The sequence below is a fragment of the Dermacentor silvarum genome, chromosome 4, assembly GCF_013339745.2.
Source record: "Dermacentor silvarum isolate Dsil-2018 chromosome 4, BIME_Dsil_1.4, whole genome shotgun sequence".
NCBI classification, from domain to species: Eukaryota; Metazoa; Arthropoda; class Arachnida; order Ixodida; family Ixodidae; genus Dermacentor; species Dermacentor silvarum.
This window is the reverse complement of record NC_051157.2, coordinates 75,195,379-75,218,061: the sequence shown is the minus strand read 5'-3', so window position 1 is coordinate 75,218,061 and position 22,683 is coordinate 75,195,379. Positions and strand designations below refer to the sequence as shown.

Here is a 22,683-nt window from a genome sequence, read left to right as displayed (position 1 = left end):
CCGAACACCGACAACCGCGGCGTATTTATAAACACAGAGCCATTACAACCTAACGTGTATATGATATTTCCCATTCGGTTTAATTTTCTGCACCTGAATTCCGGACTTCCTTACCCTCTGGTGGTAGAGGAAGCAGTTAGCAAATCGACCATCAGCTGTCCTTTGTACCATCAAGAGGAGATACTGTGGACTTGCCCATGCACTGGAATACTGGAAGTATTAGACGTCGCGATGCTGGACCAAGCCAAAGGGAGCATGGAAGACGAAAACGGACTGTGGATACGGCTGAACGGCACCTCTCGTATCGCACAATCCCCTCTTACATCTGGGATGCTTGTTTGAACTCCCAGTAGTGAACAGATAAGCGTCGCGATATTTTGTAGCGTTAGCTACACTGGCCTAGCCAAGCCCGTTTCGCGCGGAACATCAAGAGCCGTGCTGCGCATGCGCAAGGATCAGTGATGTCACACGGCTTGCGCACCGGAGCCACCGGAGCCGGCACCTCTCGCGCACTCCACCGCCGCCGCGCGCGACTCACCGCCGCCGGTCTGCGCATTCCAGAGGAGTGACGTCGTAGCCGTGGTAGACGCACTGGCGCCGGCGCGCTCGCTGTGCAGTCGCCGTCTGACACTGCGCTGGAGCCGCTGCGCTTCTGACTGGCGTTTGCCAGTGTGGTATAGCCATGGAGAAGGAGAGCGCAAATGCTGCTCAACAGCGCAGAAGAACGGAGAAGCTTGACTCATCGGATCCCGAAGTAGTTGCCTGGCAATTAGCGGTTGAGCGTAGGAGACAACCAGGAAAGCTAAGAATAATCAGCTGAACCTTTGCTAACGCTACGTATATCCTGGCATAGCCGAGCTAAGCCACTGCAACTTTTTTACCCCATTCCTTCGCAGGTCTAGAACTCATGCGCTCTATAAAAACGTTTTTATTATTACGTACCATCTTTTATTTATTTATTTATTTATTTATTTATTTATTTATTTATTTATTTATTTATTTATTTATTTATTTATTTATTTATTTTTCTAAAATAATGTCAATGCCTATTGACGTTGCAGAGAGGAATGGTTGAGTTCCATTATACAATACTAGAGATTCTGGCTTAGAAGTTTCGTGGTGGTTCCATTCGGCGGCTGTCATCGGCAGGAACGATGCAAAATAAATGTTAGTATGGCATGTTCGGTACGTGCTAGGGAGCCTACATGCAGGCGCGAGCGCTTGCATGTAGGCTCTCTAGTACGTGCACTTTAAACTGGTGAGTCACGCGTGAGGAGATGCAAGAAGCCGGGATGAACCGGTCTTATTCCAGCTGAGGGTTTGCGAAATATATCTTATGGAAAAGACATAGGCGGGTTACTCGCCTTCTGACTTCCAATTCTGGTAGGTCGAGTTGAACTTTCGTGGCAGAAACACTCGCAGTGCGAAAATAATTTGACATAATGAAACGCGTGGAGCGATTCTGAATGTTTTCGAGATTAAATATGTTAGGAGCGTTTTATGTGGATCCCAGACTTATGAGGCATACTCTATAGCCTGGATCTTACGAGCGATTTATGTAACGTTAGCTTAAGTTAAACAGGAGCACGAGAATAACTGCGACGCAGGAAACCAAGTGCACGGTTAGCATTTTAATGAACCCCGGCGCACCTCGATGTCGATTTTATGCGTTAGCATTGATTAATTCTACATTCCACTTCAGGCTCCGACGGCGATTTGCCTTTCTGCCATAAAAGTACAGCTGAAAATGTTTGTGTAACTCACTGGCCGTCTCACGCTGCCATTGGCTGCAGCGCTTTTCGCTTTCCCGTGTTTCTTGTTTTTGCATAATGAAGGTTTTATGCAGATCCAACGAAGATGTATTCTACGTAAAGTTAGTAAAGCAGTTAATTAAATGCTATACAACTAACGGCAATGCATACAATTGGCTTTACTTTCATCCTCTGCAATGTGTAACCTGATACAAAGTTTAAATTTATTCACCGCGAAGCTCACAAATTTAAACTCATGCAACTTTTTTTTTATGTTCATGCGCTACACCATTCACAAGCTGTGCAGTACACTCTAAGACGTATACACAGCGATGTTACATAGACGAAGGCGATATATATATATATATATATATATATATATATATATATATATATATATAGTGTAGAGAAGAATGGCGATGAAAGGTGTGTGATTACAGGGACGTGCGACACACAAATCCAACTACGTTTGAGGATTCTGTACCTCTTGTGTCACAGTGGCGCGTCTCCATTCTGCAGGAGTGGCCCACAGACTGGCACAGACCCAGTGGCCCATACCGAATTGATGAATCAAAGAAAATCAAGTAAATTAAATAATCATTTTATTATGACACTCTATTCCGATAAGATGCCGGTGTGCTTTAGAGATATCTAGCAGCCGACATTATGCGTTTAATTGTATTGCGATAGCAATTATATGGACACTCCAACCGAATTTATGCCATCGGCGTCGCCGTCGCCGTCGCTGTGACGTTCCGTATAGATAAAATCTATACGGAACGCTATCACGGAGAGCGAAGCACTCAATCTCCCACGCGCAAGCAAGGAAGCGGGAAGCCAGCGCTGGAGGGAGCGGGGGGGGGGGGGGGGGGCGCACTTCTACTCTGCCAACAACCGCGCACGTCGCTCGCCCGCACCGTCTCTTATCTCCACACGGCATGCGCTGTGCATTCGCCGCTCAGTTTCCGTTGAAGCGATAGACCGCACGTACCTCGCCCGCTGAGGCGTATGCGCTTGCTGCCAGCGTTTTGACAGTCGTTGTCTGCAGTCATTCCGTGTGATCTATTCATGTTTGTTTGTGCGCGCTCACACCACGCTTGTTCATTCAGTTAGTAATAGTCGGGCCACATTTTCCAACGCACGCTACACATGCGATGCTGCCCAGATCGGCAGTGCAGCGCTACAGGTGTGTCCCTTCGCACGCGCTGCCCACGGGAAGCGCTTATCATCAACACCACCGTTTCACACGCGCCTTCTCGTGGTCATCGAGTCTCTCTTCATGTCGGTCCACTTACGCCGCAGCACACCTGCTTACTTAATAGCTCATGTTTACTACAATTCATATTGCTACCAAAGCCGCTCACATTACTTCGTATGACATTGCTGTGTTGCTATCGCATTCATTACTTCGCCCTCAGGGCGAAACTGTGACATTATTTAACGTGATAGTGTTTAGGGCCCCGTGTCGCAGAAAATCCGGCGTCGGCAACCGGCGTGTGAACCTGGGTGGGGGAGAAAATCATCCAACCACATCGATCGCGCAGGCCCTCCACGTGGTGCAATGTTTTGGTGAACAAAAATTGAATATCGCACAGTGAAATCCGTCAGAAAAATGGTAAAGAGCGACTTTACCATTCGGCGTCGGATTCACCGTTGTATTGTTTACCAATCGGCGTCGGATGGCAATTTGAATGTACGAGAAAACCTAATTCTGCTACGAGGAAACTCAAACATTTCTACCAGACCTGCGCGCGTCGGGGCAATAGCAAACTATTAATAAAATAATTAATAAAGGTGCTAGGGCCTTCACATTTTAATATAAGACCACTTATATTGCCCCTGAAAAACGTCTTTCCAGCAATGCATTTCAGTACAAACGTGAAGCCGACTTTAAGGGGATCGTTGTAAGTTTGGTCTTTGTAAGCTGGCTTTCCCACGTTAGTGTTGCGGCGAATGAAGCCTACTTGCCGTACTCGAATGATGCGATGCGAACCGGTCGTGATAACGCTATCGCATTCTACCCTTAAAGGCGAAGCTTAAGCGTCCTCCAAGTTCTTTTTTTTTTTTTTTTTTAATCCAGGAATTCATTTTTGTACTACGCAGAGCAGAGGTGTGCTTACGGGCACTACTTTGTCGGTCATCATATACAGTGGTTACATAAGCCTGGTAGATGGTTCCGATATATGGCTGGAGAACTTGAAACGTAACTGAAGCAAATAATGGGCAGTGCAGTGAAGCACGGCACTGAAAGGAGAGGATGAACGTTGTCGCAAAAGGTAAAAATATGGAGAAAGGGCGATTAGGGTCACTGGTGTCGTTCTATAAACTGAAACAAGAAGAAAAGACAGTTTAAATGGTAGATGCTAGAAGCGCGGCAGCAACAAAGGGTGGGCCACATTTATAGTAACTTTTCCGCGCCTCTCTCTATCACTACTGTTATTTTTATCTTTTTTTCCTGTGACCGTGAGCCAGTTCACGTGTCCACTTGAAAGAGGAATAGTTACGATGCCCATGGCCTTCGGTTCTATAGAACTTTTTTCCCCAAAGTTTGTAATAAATTACGGCGATGAGATAAACGTCGAAGATACTGTGTCAAGCTTCGGAAAATCGGAAAGAAGAAATGACTGTGTTGTAAAGAAAAAAGAATCATCAAGGACAGCTTAGTAAAGTGTGCGACAATATCAACGATCTACTTTCTCAATCGGCCCGCGCATCAGACATCCATTGGCTATATGCGCTAAGCCGACGCTCAGCGGACTCAGCCGACGAGACAGGACCAGCGCTCGTCCTGTTTTCATGTGTGTTGGCTAGATGTAGATGTAGAGCCTAGATGTCAGTGGCACTCCGTCCTCGTCATGTTTTTTTTTTCTTTTTTTTTTCTCGCTGTAGACCTTCGTTTAGAATTAGCCAACAAGCCTACTCCAAGATTCTTCGGCTAACAAAAACTTCAAGCGCTAAGCAAATTGTACCAATACTTCGACTCTGAATGCTGGCATGTACCCGCTAAAGCAATCGCATCTCTGTGATGATCATGATTATTCTGATGATGATGATGCTGTCCCTATAATGTTGTTCACACCCACCCTGGGGGATTGGACAATAACTGCACACCTGAACTTTTACATAATATTTCAGGAAATTACCAGTAATCTGCAATTGATCAATCAAAACCGACAGATTAGTAATTTTCCTAAACAGAACAATTTATAATAGTAATGCTAGGATTTACCACACAAATACCACTAAATGAAATTATAAAGGTATGAATTTAAAATCCTATTCGTTTTGTTGATTGAATGAAACCGCAAACGGCGTCAAACACGTCCCTGTGTCTAAAACCCAGCACTGAGGCACCGAAAGTTCGCACTATTTCTGATGTTAAGTTTGCCCCTGGTTTAACAAGCGGAACTTCAAGAAGTCTTTTTCTTAGTAATTTATACCAGTGATGTATTAAAAAATAGTGTTCTATGAATTCTGTTTCTAGGCAGAATTGACACAGGGGCCATATTGCCAGACCAGCCCAGACCAGCCCGGGGGGATACGGCTGCGTAATCTGGTGATTGTTACTTCCGTTTTTCTTGATGGACACCACTAGATATTTCCCACGTAACTTTTACGCGCTGAAATTCTGTCCATGATGTTATTCTGTCCATTATGCTCTGTGAACAGCGTTATTCCTTTTTCATCTGGGGCGGACCCATCACTCCTTTCACGTGCTTCCGTTCCGCTCAAGACAAATAAACAAAGAAACAGGCGGGCGGGGAGGAAGCAGGGCTAAGCCACGGTCAGTCAAAACGCGTCCAGCTTCCACGCTCGCTTGCGAGCGTGGTCAAGGAGAGAGAAACAGATGCGAGAGGTATACCTCGCCTCACTCGCTGCGAACAAGCCCGGAGGCGGCAGTCCTTTCAGGCGTTTTTATAATTTTTTTTTCTTTCCTACTACAGGCCCGCCGCGCCTTCGTGCAAACTCAGCCCCGAGGAGGGCCGAAGTTCAGCTGAGCAGCAGCAGTAGCCGGCGGCGGAGTCTGCTGCTCGGGTAACAACAAGGCCTGCCACGTGACCACTCTCTCACACCGCCGTTACGCTCTCACCCACCACGTGGTCCCAGCACGCCGCCTCCTCCTCCTCTGCCTTCTGAGAGGCACCGCGAGCGGGAGCGAAGCGCACAACGCGAGGCGTCCCGTTGTCGAGCGCTCGGGAACAACGTGCGCGCGCGAGCAGCTGGTGGTGGTGTTGACTTGGTTGTGCGCGTCTTCTTCCTCGATCGGGGCAGCTGACGGCTGTCTCCTTCTGTTCCCCTTGGGCTCGATCGCGGGACTCCCCGTCCGTCCACCCAACCCCCCTTTTGCTACCTACTACGAAGAACCGTCTTCGTAGGCCGTCGTCCCGTGCTGTGCGTAGTCGTCGCGCGAGTGTGTTGGTTCCGTGTGTGCGTGCGCGGAGAATATAACGCAGGTCAGTCGCCGCCGATCGCGATGCCAGGGCCCGAGATCGAGAAGATGACGACGCGTTGCTGCGGGCAGCGCGCGTCGCGACCGGACATGGCACTGGTCAAGGCGGCCGTCGGTGTCCTGGCCGGACTGTTCCTCGCGTTGTCCGGCCTGGCCACGTACGTCTTCTTTCCCGCAATACTCAAGACGCAGGTGGAGTTGGTGAGTTGCCCTTACCGTCAAACTTTTTTCTCTTTTCAACGTACGACAGCGATGCAAAATGGTACCTACATGGATAAGGAAGACGACAGGTTCATTACTTTGTGACGGGGCGGCGTAACTTTACTACTGTCATGTGCGTCTGGCTCCCTTCTCCGGCATTGAAGTGACATCTAGATGCGTGCTACCTGGGATGGTGTCGCGCGCGGTGAAATTCTCCCGGGCGCATTGCGCCTGCCTGTCCGCATGCCGATCCAGGCGGTGAGGTTTTTGACTCTTGGCGAGTGATCGTCGCCCAGAGGCGAGGAGATGCCTCTCGCCTTGTAAAAAAAGTCTCGCGCGCTTCTTTCTTTCTTCCGGGAACACTCGGGCGGCCGCCGCGCGCTCGCGACACCCGGACTAGATCGCTCGCGTGCTTTGATTTTTATTGTTATTTTTTTCCCCGATGAGCGCGTTATGTGTGGGAGCGTGTGCGAGCTCGCGCGCTCGAGCTTTCCCGAGTGCGTGTTTTGACTCGCGTTGCCTGTCCCTTTCCTCCTGTTTCAGGGCACTCTGGCATCAAGCATTTTCGCTTCCTCCTCTATTCACCACTCGGCCGGGCCTGGGGGCTTTTTCCGCGCTGTTGCGACACCCAAGGTTGCCGCCGCGAAACGTCGCTTGCTGTACGAGTGTTTGCGGGCTGTAACCGTGCGGCCTTCAGCCTTTCTGTTTCATTTATTTCGTATAGCTCGTCGTGCAATTCGAGGCTTTGTGAGTCGCTGAATGAACTGAGGTCACTGTACACACACTCGCGTCAAGTTCGTGAGATGTTCGCACTTCCCCTTGAGCACATGGCTCCAGTGTTACGACCTTCCTTGTTCGTTGGAACATGTAAAAAAAAAAAGTACTAGTTTCCATGTTAGAGAGTTGCAAGGGTACGAGGCATTTTATACGCTTGTAAATATGTCCGCGAAAAAAAAAAAAAAAGCATCGCGCATACATATATCAGTGGGATCAGTGACTAGTGTTACGAAGATAAAGAAAAACGTTTCGTGTAACTGTCACTTCTTTGCCTCTAGACGAATAAAATTTTAGAATTTATTTACGACGACGTACACACAGCACAGTGTCGAAGGGCACCCTGGCCAGACTGTAAGAATACAGGAAAGACGATGCCATGGGCCACTACCAGGTAGTAACAACAATGAGCACGGCGTAGAAGAGTGAGTACACAGCAGTACGGTATTCGTTAAGTATATCAAGCATCTGAGACATTCCTGTCATATGTATACTGCTCTGTACAAAATATACAGGGTGTTTCATTTTAGCAGCACCAAATTTTTAAAAAATTGCCTGTGGCAGATAACACAATTATAATCCTCGATCTAAACTACTCGATGAGGCGGCCATTACTACCACGAAAAATCAAAACGCCTAATTCAATAATTAGCATAATTACGCTAATTAACTTTTTCATTCAATCTTTTACGTCACATCTTTCAATCTACGAATTATAGCTGCTGAGTTCGCAAGGCGTATATCACTTGGAAGGAATTCTCAGGACTGAACCAGTTTCGAGATATTAATTTTCAAAATGTCCGACGAAATGCATGGGCGTTCCAGTCAACCTTTTCAGGAAAAACGCTGCTTTATACAATTACGCACAAAGTTAACTGGAACGCCCATGCATTTCGTCGGACACTTTGAAAATTAATATCTCGAAACCGGTTCAGTCCTGAGAATTTCTTCCAAGTGGATACGCCTTGAGAACTCGGCAGCTATAATTCGTAGATTGAAAGATGTGCCGTAAAATATTTAATGAAAAAGTTAATTGGCGTAGTTATGTTAACTATTCAATTAGGCGTTTTTATTTCTCGTGGAAATAATGGCCGCCTCATCGAGTAGTTTAGATCGATGATTATAATTGTGTTATCTGCCACAGGCAATTTTTTTAAAATTTGGTGCAGCTGAAATGAAAGACCCTGTATCTACAGACGTGTACACATTACGCGGGCATTCAGACACGCGAGTACGCTGTGCAGTAATTGTGCGTTATTTCCCACTTGCGCCAAAATGCTTCCTAATATCGCGCCGAGATGTCTTCTTTGGCCGATGTAGCACTGAGTTTGATGTTCATGGTTGTCGATTAATTCGGTTTCGCAATCTCAACCGCAACACTTCCCGTCAGGTCTTTGTGAAGACGCGAATTACTTTGGCTGTCGCAGCGGCTTGTAACCCATAGGACGGACCAAAAACCATTAACAGCGAATCTTGCTGTCAAGGTTGCTGCTGTCGTTTTCATCATAGCGGTCAGGGTGCAATCGTGCAGAAACAGTAAGAAACTCGTGATGCAACTCAAAGCCACGTTTTCTTGCGGGTTGCTGCGAGGCGTGCTTGCTTAATCGAGTCATGAGCGATGTGGAAACGGGAGCTTTTTTTTTTCTTTTCTTTTTTTTTTTTTTTGCCGCTGCTGCAGCAGGAAACGTGTACGTGTCGACGACACGCCCTCGTATGTTAACGCCGTAAACATTGCTTACGTAGTTTAAAACACACAGATGTGCACTGGTTTTGTGAAATTAGCATGCGGGATATCACTTGCCAAACCTAAACGTCTCATAGCAACACCTGCTATGACGTAATTGTCATTTAGGGGCTCGACGCTGCAAGAGGTACTTTGATATCATTTTTAAATTTTTTTTAAGAAATAGGAACTACAGGTTCGTAAGAGAAGGCTAATAATTGAATACCAACGAGTATATATATATATATATATATATATATATATATATATATATATATATATCACAAGAAGCCAACAAACAATGCCACTAAGGACATTGTCATTGTTTGCTGGCTTCTTATTATAGCACTAATAAAAATCGGGCCCCTCGATTTGCTTTCTTCTCGTTTTATCCGCTATATATAACGGTACCTTTGCATATCTGATCGAACATTCGTATGGTTAAAAAAAATACAGAGATGGAGGCGTCTGAAACACATATAACAATGGAGGTTTACGCCCTTTCCGAAGCGCAATGTCATTTATGTGCTCAAGGAAATAAAATGCGGCGCGGCACGTATCAGTGCCGATACGATAGCACTCAATGTAACTGCGTAACACCACGTGTAACTGTTGCACGGCGACCTGCACGAAATAAGCACCGAGAATGCCGAAAGCGTGTTGACGTAAGTCTTCCTAAGAAAAGAGATATATTCGACTCATCCTACAGGAACACCACCGATTTCACGCGGTTTTAGTCAGTGACTGGCTCTATATGCAGCAGCGAATCCAGCAACCCTAAAAGAGAAAAGCAAAGAGAAGTTGAGAGTAGCTAAGCTTATAAGTCTAGCCGAGTTCGTGGCCATTTTAAGCGCCTCGCAGATAACCACAAGTCTGTTGCCTCCTTTAGCTCCATACTATATTTCGATTCGACCAAAGCGAACATTACAAACTCATCCAGCTTCCGCTACCCACCCCGAAGCCAGCACCAGGTACCAAGCCAACCTGACCAGGAAACATCTGCCGAGACCACTACTACTACCGCCCATTACAGCCGCTCGCCCTCCCCACGACGCCGACCTTCTCGGTCACCCCCACCACGCCGTTCCCCGTCCCCGTCTTACTCCCGGCGTTTTCCTTCGGGAAACTAACGGCTGCAGCTCCTGGAGGTGATGCTGCTATTCCGACCTGCTCTCCAATTCCTCTGTTGACGCTCCCTACCAATCAGAACTTGATCGACGTTGAAGTGGATGGCCTACCTGTTACTGCTTTGATTGACACTGGCGCCCATATTTCTGTTATGAGTTCTCACCTCCGCCGGCAGTTGAAGAAAGTTATGACCCCTGCCCCATCACGTGTTGTCCGTGTGGCCGACGGTGGTACGTCTCCCGTAGCTGGCCTTTGTACCGCACGTGTCAGTGTTGCCGGCCGTCAAACTTCTGTTTTGTTCACCGTCCTCGTCTGCTGTTCCAATGACGTCATCCTCGGTCTTGACTTTTTGTCCGCCCACTCCGCCCTCATCGATTGTTCCGCTGGTACTGTACAGCTTGACCTACCAAGTGTGATTGATCCACCCGGACCATTCAAGAGTCGGCTCTGTTCTGCTGAGCACGTCCGTTTGCCGCCACAAGCCGTTACTTGTGTTGCTGTGACGCCCTCTCCACCAGTCCCCGACGGTGATTATGTGCTCGCTCCCATCACCGCCGTTCTGTTGACGCACAGTGTTGGTTTGCCTCACACTGTTATCACTCTACGGGACAATCTTACTTGTCTTCCTGTGATTAATTTCGGACTGTGTTCACAAGTGCTCCCACAAGGCATTTCACTCGCTATGCTGACGCCCTCCTACGATTACGTTATCTCGACCTTGTCTCCTCCTGATGCTGGTCGGTCGCACACCACTGATATCCCGTCTTCTTCGCCAGATCTGTCTCCTCCCGACCTGAAGAAAATGATTGCTCCAGACCTTTCGCCCCATCACGCTGACGATCTCCGTCGCCTCCTCTTCTCTTATAGGGACGTCTTTGACCTTTGCGACCGTCCTCTGGGTCAAACCTGCGCTGTCAAGCACCGCATAAACACTGGCGATGCCCATCCGATCCACCGACGGCCATACCGCGTCTCTCCAGCTGAGCGCCACATCATTCAAAGGGAGGTCGACAAGATGCTTGCCAAAAATATAATCGAGCCATCCTGCAGCCCTTGGGCTTCACCTGTGGTTCTTGTTAAAAAGAAAGATGACAGTTGGCGATTTTGCGTGGACTACCGGCATCTCAACAAGATCACCAAAAAAGACGTGTACCCGCTCCCACGCATAGACGACGCCCTGGATTGCCTTCACGGCGCCAAGTATTTTTCTTCCATCGACCTTCGGTCAGGGTACTGGCAGATAGCCGTTGATGACATGGACCGTGAGAAGACCGCTTTTGTTACCCCTGACGGCCTTTATCAGTTTAAAGTCATGCCTTTCGGCTTATGCAACGCCCCGGCCACCTTCGAACGCATGATGGACACTCTCTTACACGGTTTTAAATGGTCCATTTGCCTGTGTTATCTTGATGACGTCATTGTATTTTCACCGAACTTTGAAACGCATCTCGACCGCCTTTCTTCTATCCTTTCTGTTTTTCGCAAAGCCGGCCTGCAACTTAATTCATCTAAGTGCCATTTCGGACGTCAGCAACTTATCATGCTCGGTCATCTCGTCGACTCAACCGGTGTTCGCCCCGACCCTGACAAAGTTCGAGCTGTGCAGCAGTTCCCCGTTCCGACTTGCACAAAGGAAGTTCGTAGCTTTCTGGGACTGTGCTCCTACTTCCGTCGTTTTGTGAGGAATTTCGCGGAAATCGCACGCCCTCTCACAAACTTACTGAAGAAAGGCGTCTCGTTCATTTGGGGTGCTGCACAGGCTGCCGCCTTCTCTACCCTCATCACGTCGCTCACTACACCACCTGTCCTGGCTCATTTCGACAGCTCCGCTCCAACAGAACTCCGCACCGATGCCAGCGGCTACGGAATCGGCGCTGTTTTAGTCCAGCATCAGAATGGGCATGCCCGTGTTGTCGCCTATGCCAGCCGTCTCCTCTCCTTAGCCGAACAGAACTACTCTATTACAGAACGGGAGTGTCTTGCTCTCGTTTGGGCGGTGGGCAAATTCCGCCCCTATTTACATGGCCAGCATTTCACTGTGACTACCGATCACCACGCACTTTGCTGGCTTTCGTCGCTTAAGGATCCCACTGGGCGTCTTGGTCGCTGGGCACTCCGGCTCCAAGAATACACTTACTCTGTTTCTTATAAATCTGGCCGATTGCACCGGGATGCTGACTGTTTGTCCCGCAATCCCGTGGATCCGCCTGAAGCCTCGGATGACATGCCTGCATGTGTACTCTCGCTCTCCGCTTTAAGCCACATCCGTGATGAACAGCGCCGTGATCCCATTTTAAGTGAGCTTATTCAGAAGCTGGATTCCGCCACGCCCGATCCTTCCCTTCGCCTCTTCGTGCTTAAAGATGACACGTTATATCGCTACAACGTCCACCCGGACGGACGCGAACTGTTGCTCGTCGTTCCTACGCATCTGCGCTTGAGCGTTCTCGGCCAGCTACATGACGTCCCGACCGCTGGTCACCTTGGAGTCTCCCGGACCTACGATCGCGTTCGGCGTCGCTTCTTTTGGCCCGGTCTTTACCGCTCCGTTCGTCGCTACGTAGCTGCTTGTGAACCCTGCCAACGCCGAAAGAAACCACCTAAGCCTCCTGCTGGCCTCCTTCAGCCCCTTGACGTCCCAGCTGACCCCTTCTTCCGAGTTGGCCTTGACCTCCTCGGTTCTTTCCCGACCTCTACTGCTGGAAACAAATGGATTGCCGTTGCTACGGACCACTCCACCCGCTACGCAATTACACGCGCTCTCCCTACCAGCTGTGCTACGGACGTTGCAGATTTCCTACTACACGATGTCATCTTACATCACGGAGCCCCTTGTCAACTCCTCACTGACCGTGGCCGTTACTTTCTCTCCAGAGTTATCGATGACCTGCTTCGCTTCTGCGCCACCAAACACAAATTTACGACGGCTTACCACCCGCAAACTAACGGCTTGACTGAGCGCTTCAACCGGACGCTTACTGACATGCTTTCTATGTATGTCTCATCTGACCATCAAGACTGGGATGTTGCGTTGCCCTTCGTTACATTCGCTTACAATTCCTCCCGTCATGATACTGCTGGTTTCTCACCTTTTTATCTTCTGTTTGGCCGCGACCCAACGTTACCTTTTGACACTATCCTCCCCGATGCCGTCCATTTGCCAACTGAGTACGCTCGTGATGCCATTTCTCGAGCTGATGAGGCACGTCAAATTGCTCGCCGTCGCCTTACTACATCGCAAGGCCACCAGAAGCACCGCTACGACTCCCGTCATCGCGACGCTATCTATACTCCGGGTGCCCTTGTGCTTCTGTGGACTCCGACTCGGCGTGTTGGACTCTCAGAAAAATTGCTTTCGCGGTACTCCGGACCCTACCGTGTATTACGTCGTGTAACAGACGTCACGTATGAGATTGGCCCGCTCGAGTCTTCCTCGCCAACCGTTTCATCACCTACTGACGTTGTTCACGTATCCCGCCTGAAACCTTACCACTCGCCTGGATCATTGCAAGCACCGTGACGGTGCTTTAGCAGCCGGGGGTCATGTCACGATATGATTCACGCCAACATCGATGAAGAAGACGCTGATGATCGGGCGCGCGCTCTCCGCCATATGGTTGACGCTTGATCGCCTTGTAAATATACTGTAAATACGTTTTCCTGTTGTGTTTTCCTCCCCGTAACAATATCAATACATGTTCTCGAATCGAACGGGTGATAGTAACTCCCCAGCCTCAAATTTTTGTCCGAGACCAGAGGTTAGAATATATCGAACACCAAGTTGGTGGTATCTCCGCCGTAGCATAAGCGCGATCCGAAGTTGAAGAGTTACGTATGGTTATGGGGGTTTCTGTTGCCAAGCGCGGGGTCTTGGTTTGATTCCCGGCCACTGCAGTTGCACCACTATTTGACGATGACTGTCTGCGTGACACACACACACACACACACACAAACACACACACACACACACACACACACACACACACACACACACACACACACACACACACACACACACACACACACACACACACACACACACACACACACACACACACACACACACACACACACACACACGTGTGTGTGTGTGTGCGTGCTTTTTAGGCGTGTGATTGAACTGCACGGTGGCGGTTAAAGGAACCCAGATGGCCGAAATTAACTCGGCGGCTTCCACTTTGGCGTCTCTCTTAGCCGCAGCTGCAGCTTCGAAACGCAACACATTACAATTATTCGTTACCTTTAGCTGAAAAAAAAAAAAAAAAAAATCCCGACGCTTTGCTGACTTCCAGTGGACTTCTCTCTCCAGACAGAGAGAGAGAGAAGAAGACAAGGGGTTAATCAGGTTGCACCTGGTCTGTTACCTTACATTGAAGGACGGGGGAAACGGCCAGAAAAGGAAAAAAAAAAATTAAAGAAAGGAAGAAGGAAAGGGGTAACAAGTGCTGCGCGCGCACCCGCACAGCAGCGTTTACCAGGCAATCAAAGGCAGTCGCAGAGCTCAGTCGTCTTTTAAAAAGTGCAACATGTATATACGACAAAGTGCTTGAAGAAGCCATGAGGAAGCGCGCACGAAGTAGCCGCCACGAGCGTTGGAAACTTGATAGGCACCCAGGAAGACCGTTTACTGTTCGAGTTGGTGTTCCATTCTTGAGGCAAACAGCGATCGAGCGGCCGCTGTCTTTTCTGTCGTGTTGGTTTTTCGCGCTACTATAGCCTCCAGATAGATAGTCACAGCATTTAATCACTTCACAAATTAAAGACTGCATAAACGAAGCAGTGGTAATACAAAAGAGAGGGAGAAAACGTTTTATGTCTCACGTGTAAACAATATCGCGCGAGCTTTTATTGCGGCTTACATTAATTCCTTCCGGAAAGAGGGGGCACTGACACTCATGACAGCTGGCTTGTTATATGGCGCCTGAAACGCGGTAAATATAGATTTCACGCGTTTATGAGGTTTGTTCGATTTCCTGAGCATGGGGCGCCAGGAAGGTGAGTGGATATGTGACTATCGACATTATTTTAGATATAGTTGTACAGACGTCATTGCTTTGAATTCCGCTATTCATCTGTATACTTTAGCAACAAAGGCTGGTAATCGGAGGTTGTCACGGGGCTACAGTATTTAGAGCGAGTGACGAAGATTCAACTCACTTAGCTACTGGAATCACGGCATACTATGTGAAGTGTTGCACGTATGCACAGACAAATATGTACTGTGCGTCAAGTGTATTTCAGAAATATACAACCAGCGCAGCCTTTGTCAAGCGATTCGAAGCCACTGATCGAGCGACAACGGATGTTGTGGAGCCCGTTTGTGAAGGATTGCTGCTACTGAGCCCGGTGCACCACAATATTGGAGAGAGAGAGAACTGGGCCTATTTCAGTATCTGATGCTCTTGTAGATAAAAAAACTCTGCAGGGGACCGTGCTCAGGTTGCTCACTGAATTCGAATTTTATGACAGTGCACAAAAACTTCCTGCATGCTAATTAAGCAGGTCACAACGCAGAAGAGTCCATTTGGCACGTCTAATCTACACGTGGCTGACTTCAGTTTTGCGAACAGAGGCAGTCTCATCAGTCTTCGATAGACTGGGCAACCGTCCGCTTTGCAGAATGTAGCCTCGTGAAACGGCGGGAAGTTATCGTACACCCGACTGTAATACGAAGCTTAATAAAACCAATTCGTGCTGCACGAAGCTACAAAGGTCCTGGGTTTGATCCCCCAAACCAGGGTGAATTTTTAACACGAAAGTGTTTAATGCCGGGGTCCACCAAGACTTCACTGACGTATTTCCGTCACGGAAATACGTCATAGAACATAATACAAAGAAAGAAACCAGAAGAAAAAGTTCCACAAACATGCGAAATTTGGAAATCGAACCCACGACCTCTCGGTCCGCGACGATAGATCGCCGAGCGTTTAACCCATTGCGCCACAAACGCATTTGCAGAGAGCTACACAGACGCGCCTTATATATCTAACACGCTGAAGGCCAGTGTACCCGCGCTCTTGCTCGGGGTGGTGCCGCCGCCTACGAGCAGAAAAGAGAAGTACTGCATTATGACACTAACGCGCACCGACAGTGAACGCTTCGGTGGTCTCAGCACTACGACTATAGTGCCTAGAATATACATACTAGTGTGCCGACCGCGGGCTTTCCGGTGGCACGGAGAATGATGCCTTCCGCCGGCGGCCACCAGACGGCGATAGCCGTACGGACCGTGCTATGCCGAGCGGCGTCTCTAGCCAACGCGCGCGTGTGCGACAGACGCCAATGGGCTGTCCCAGCCCGTTTCGTTCTGCGGAGCGTTGGTTGAGGTGCAAAGCGTAATCGAAAGAATATGATTTCGTTGCACTTACAAACGATCGTAGGCACAGTTATCATTATAACGCTACACGATACGGGGTGTTTCTGCGAAAAATACCAATAAATAAATACGTGGTTTCCGAAGCGTAAATTTTTTCCACAGTAAACTATTATATGCGAGACATGTCCACAAATGCTAAATTCGCACCAAGTTGTATCTAATTACCATAAATTAAATTAATTACCATAAATGACGGTAATTAAACAGGGCACATTTTCATGGGCGACACGCCGTCGACTAATCTTGAAGGAGCGCTCAATGTAGCAATTATTAAAGTGTTTCTCACAAGCGACAGCCGCCAGAGTTAGCCTTCGATCAGCCCTCTTATATTCTTCTCCCACTCGCCAAAACGTTCTGGCCAGTCAACAGGCGCTGAATAATGAGACTTGCTCGTTGTTTGAGCGCTATCCAGTTGTACAATATGGGACAAAACAGGTGCTGTGTTTACGCCTCGTTTTCTGCGACATCTCGGTTCCGTCCGTGAACAGACACAAGTGCGAACCACGCGCACAGAAAGAAACCCAGAAATGACATGCGGAGGCACCACATGCTACTTGCTCGAAAGCTACAACGCGCCGCAACCGACTGCGCTTATGAACGCGCATCCGAAGTGCACCCGAAGCGCAAGTGACGCGTGATGCGCCGCTCGGTTAGCACGGTCCCAAACAGTGTCGCCGTCTGGGGGCCTCCGGCGGAAGGCATCACCGGCGGTGCCAGCGTCTCCCATTGGAAACGCCCGGCGGTCGGCACACTAGTAAGTATATTCTAGGCACTATACTACGACGCCTCGATGCCAGCATTCGAAGGGACGCTGGCATCAAGAAGCACTACCAACGCCACCTAGGTGGCGTTCACCGTACTCAGCACAGCGGAGCGTGGCCTCCGCAATTAGCTCTGAAAATGTTTCTGAAGTTGATCGCGGAGGCTGCAATTACGACGCGCTGTACGCGCTGATTTCACTCGGTGACGATTCAGTTACGTGCTTTGTCTTGCGCGTTGTATTAGTGTGTCAGTTACGTGCTTCGTCTTTCGCGTTGTGCTAGCGTGTGCAGCGTAGTGCAGCTTCCATATGCACGACGGTTGCTCATGGTCATCGACGTTGGTAGTCGTGATGGAGGAGACGTGCCACCAGGCGTCAGCGTGGGTGCATCAACGCCTAAGGGCGCTTTAGCCACAAAACACCAATAGACATTATATATCAATGTGCAATAAACATTACACTACTTCTGTGAAGACACGTTTCACTTTCGTGTTCTATACCGATTCCTATATAAGAGGGATCAACCACATTTTTTATTCAAAAGCGAAACTTTCTTTCCGAGAAACCCGGATGCGTTTTCTTTGTATAGCATCGTGCTCCAGTCGGGTGGTTGACAATTTTACATTTCGTGAAACTTTCTCAACATTGCGGGCTTCCGCGGAACTGATTTGTCATGCCACTACAGCCTAGATACAGATTTGAGCAACGGGGCCCCGTATTCACGAAAATCACTTACGCTAGAATTGTTCGTAAGAGCAAATGCCAGCCAATCCTGACACTGGACACATTGTTAGCGAACGCGGCCATTCAACGGCGGAGAGCACTTTAAAAAAATTATTCGCATGGGTTGGCCGCGGCATTATGTCGAAATGAAAAGGACAACGACCCATTTCACGCACATATACTGCAACAACTATTTATAAAATGCATTGTCCCTAGCTAAGCTATCGTTGGTATATTGTCTGCAGGTTGTTAGTCGCGTCTTAACTTGACACCGTTATGTACACTTTACGAACGAAACGCTTCGCGAATCCCGGCCACGGTGGCCGTTTTTCGATGGAGGCGAAATGCGAAAACACCCGTGTACTTAGATTTAGGTGCACGTTAAAGAACCCCAGGTGGTCCCAATTATTCCGGAGTCCCCCACTACGGCGTGCCCCACTACGGCGTGCCTCATAATCAGATCGTGGTTTTGGCACGTAAAACCCCATAATTTACTCTTATTTTTTTTTATTTCTCCACCTTTCCAGACGGCGACTGAGTATTCCTACAGAATATCGGACACATGCTTGTAATCTGAAATGCCTCCATTTAAATTGGAGGCATCGAAAATTCGGCCTATATACCAACGCAGTATGGTCAGTCTCACAAATAAAACGTTACCACGTTCCGCTATAGCGTATATGTGCGAAGTCGGCCGGGATTCCTCCCTTGACGAGGACGAACATCTCCAGCCCCATAAGTCCTGGCTCACCGCTGGTCTCCGTTTTGTACGTCGCTGCGGGCCCGCCTGCCGGGTTCGAGAGCGCGTCGTGACCTCCAGACTCGCGCGTCAAGTGGCTTCGATGTGCCCCGACGCGCTTACGCAAGCAACAAAGCGTCAGATAAGCCGCGAACGAGAAGGACGGCGACGACGTTCTTTCTGCCTAATGCAGAAGGGCACGTTCATCGGGTGCTGCACAGTATATGCCACGCGCGGTTGAGACTTCACGAAATATAGCTTATTCACCGCTCTGCCATGGCCTGTTTCTTCATGACTCGCGTCATTTGACGCACATACGCCATGCCGGAAGACCCGACCAAAGTGATGAGTTAGTAGAAATTATGCTTTTGTTTCTTTTTGAGGCTGAAAATATGGTCGTGATTGTCACAGCGGGGAAAAAGAAAGAAGCCTTGCTGGCATTACAGTACACTTCCTTCATAATGACGCTGTTCTAATTACCCGTCGTCAGTGGAATACGTATAAACGTAAATTATTTCCGGACAATTAGCAAGCGCTATGCATAGGTTACGCTCAGCAAGTAAGCACCTGAGGGCATAAATGAAAGGTATAGATACAAAGAAAATACACTCGCAAAACGGAAGTTCAATCTGCACACGCGATAGGAAAATGAAACGACGTCTTCAGTGCCACGAGTTGTGCCGAATATCGAGATCGCTGATCATTAACTCTTTACTCGCTTCGTTTCGCACTATTGCTCCTTTGGTCACAACTTCATTGGGGTAAGAAAGTAGTAGTCCATTCATAGATTTTTATTTTATTTAATACAACAGTAATGACACAAACTCGCCTTGACTACCTGCTATAGCGTCAGTCTTATGCGGCCAGAGGACACTCAATGTCGTATTCACACACTCTCCTCGTATCTTCAGCGATAGCTAAAAACCCTACTGCTCTTGCGTCGAAGCCTCTTGTTCGTTGAGGGGGTATGACGCTTATGCTGATATATGTGCACGTTTATCACCTTGCCGACCGCCCTTGCTGACGTTAGTTGCAATCGTATGCCTCGAAATGGGGACACGTTTTTGAATCGCCAGAGGCATATCGCACTTGATATGTCTCTTGAGTCTGTGTATAAGGGCGCTATCAAAGTTAGCGGCTAGCTCGTCTTATCAATTCGTTAATATTATTAATTGACGTTTACTCTGATGGCTGCGTTACAGCACAGAGTTCGATATCGGCATTTATCATTCCAGAGTTGCACGGAGAATATGCGTGTCGATTACGTCATCATTCCTCTTTAACGACGTCGGAGCTCGTAGCCATTTTACTAGTCGTCGGCTTCATCATAATGTCAAAGACGCCAAGAAATTGGGTATATAGTCATCCCTGATTTCTTGGCGGCTCTTAACATGCATTGAAAATGCTACTCCGGGACAAATAGACACACGTGAAACCTACTCTCTACTTAAAGAACTTACTCAAGCTGCAGATACACAATCACAGTTGGTCACTATCACATCACAGTATACACGCTTTAAACATCTCTACTTTCCTAACACATTACCTCCCCCTCCGCTCTTTCCAGCGTAGGGTAGCAAACCGGATCTTCCCCTCTGGTCAACATCCCTGTCTTTCCCCCTTTCTTCTTTCTCTCGCTCTCGCTACTCAAGCTACAGCGTTGAAACAACTTGTGATATTCCAGTGGGTTTCAAGTCACTGCGGAATCAAAGGACATTGAAATTGCGGATGCGTTGGCAAAAACGGCTCATGAAAATTCGGAAACCCGCCTTATTCCCATGTCCCACTCCGACACCCGGCGCATATTACGAATTCTCAAGCGAGAACTGTGTGCGTCGAACTGTGTTCACAGAGAGCACAAGTGAATTAATCTTATATGCTGTTGATCGACACCTTCTTAAATCGTCTCCGCCCCGGAACTGCTTACCCAAAACACTTTTTATTTCGAATTAAGCGCGTCACCTGTCCAACATGTTCGTGCGGCCACAACGAAAAGGATGTAAACCCTCTACTACTCCACTGCCCCAAGCACTCCACACTTAGACAGCGCCTTGAACAAGAACTGCGTTTAGTTTACCCACATCGGCCTTTTTTCAGTTGCCAAGGTGTTCGGCCCATGGCCGTCCATTTAAAACCTCTGTACACCAGACATCCACGGACTTCGTTTCAAATGTTAACTTCTCGAGACTTTCACTCTTGAGTGTGCTAGGTCTTTTTTTCTCTTTTTCGTTTAAGTATTACCTAATACAAGTATTTATATTTGCTTTATTATTATCCTATAATATCAATCAAGCAAAACGGGGCAGCCGTCGCCAACAAACGGCAACAACACCTCTACTTAATTATATCTAAAGAAAAAAGTGTTTCACTCAGCTTCAATTTATAGTTGGATGTATAAATGAAGATTTCTGATGAAAACGGAATTAATCTTCGTTAAAAATTCTTGATGCTGCCACTGTATAGAACAGGAAGCTCAGGGGCTAAGAGAATTCGTGATCTTTGCGAATGGCCAGCCGCCATCGCTTATAGTAATACCCAACGTCAGGATTGGCTAAAATTTGTCTTGTGAACAAGCCTAGCGTAAGTTCGCTTTATGAATACGGGCCCATAGGTAATTGCGTGAACAAGGCGACATCTCTTTCTGTCACTATAACCAGAGAAAGACAGACACCAACGACGGTAGCTTTCGCTCTATCTGTGTGCCAACTATGCGCCTCACCCGTATAAACACGGGCCGAATTTCCAAAGTCCATCGTTCGTAAGCGCCCTTTGCCATTGTAGGGCCGCGTTCTATAATAAGATGTCTAACATCGTGATTGGCTGGCAGCTGCTCTTACGAATAGCTCTAGCGTAACAACATTTTTGCGAATACCAGGAACAGACGTCGCCAACCAGGAACAGCGAGCGGCCGTCCATGCGTCGCCGACAAGCCTCTCCTAGAGCCGTCTCCAGTCCGCCTAATTGCGGCAGTCAGTAACGACGCCCTATATTAACCTCATTTCCTTTTGACAGGTTATGCCTTTCCTTTCTTTTTTTTTTTTCGCGAGAGCCCGCACGACTGGAGAACTGTACAGACAACGCTCCATGCACAGCAGCTCACGCACGCGCTCGCAAGCACCGGTTTTGCTGCGCCGAGAAGAGGAAGGACGGTGGGAGGGGGTCGAGGCCTGCCCCTGCTTCGGTCTGGTCGCGAACTGTTGTGTCCGTTAACTTTAACGTGTGCGCCGAGTGCTGTCTTTCTCACTAAAACCGTGCATCGTTGTCGATGCTGAGCCTGTGTCAACGAATCGCAGGACGAATCCGTAAAAGTCGACTGTGCATGGCGTGGGGACTGTTCGGAAGGGAAATACCATGTTGGACAAGTAGCCTGTACTTTCTACAGTTGCCTCAAACGAAAGCAGGTCTAATGTAGTCTTATTAAACACGTGACTAGAACAGCTCGCTTTCTATAGCCTTAGAAATGGTATACACACTCTGTCAAACCGACCAAAGACAAGCAAGGTCGGGATAATGTAATTCCCGTATAGACGAATTACTTTTCACTATTCATCAGGGTTGCTATAGCTGCGCTCCGCCTACGTCATCACTACCATCAACCGGTCGTGAGCGACGGATGAAAATAAAGGAAAAGAATCGAGTCAAAGAAATCGCTATGTAATGTAAGAGGCCACCATATTATTGTAAAACCAGCACTGTAAGACAGCTACGCGTCATCTCGATTCGCTTGTCTCCAGCAGCGCAGTAGAAGCTGTGAATACGACAGCAATATGGCGTATGTGACGTCAAGTGAAGGCTCCCTATACCGGCCCTGTCTGGTCTTATGCTCAAAGATGTTCGCGAATTCGGAACCATGGCGGAGATGATGCAAATGTTATATTCCGATTCTTTTCCTTTTCGCGTTGCGGCATTGGTCTAAGTGGATCGGACTGTTATTGGTGGTGCCTGATGGGAAAGCGATGGAATCGAGCTGAAGGATTCGTCAGATCATAACGGGCCATGGAGCGACCGTATTTTATAATGACCCCTTTCTTTTCCCCCTCCGATTCTATTCATTTATT

The 22,683-nt window shown here is 48.2% G+C and overlaps 1 protein-coding gene across 2 annotated transcripts in view; it reads left to right on the top strand.

Annotated features, from left to right (window-relative positions):
- The first annotated feature begins 5,905 nt into the window (after positions 1–5,905).
- LOC119450254 (protein croquemort-like) overlaps positions 5,906–22,683 on the top strand; it is a 94,943-nt gene continuing 78,165 nt past the window's right edge. Inside the window, exon 1 of one of the 2 annotated variants that reach the window (XM_037713643.2) lies at positions 5,906–6,402. In XM_037713643.2, the coding sequence (XP_037569571.1) occupies positions 6,226–6,402 (177 nt within the window). In that variant the 5' untranslated portion in view covers positions 5,906–6,225. The remainder of the gene's footprint in view (positions 6,403–22,683) is intronic. The other variant, XM_037713642.2, reaches the window with a different exon arrangement.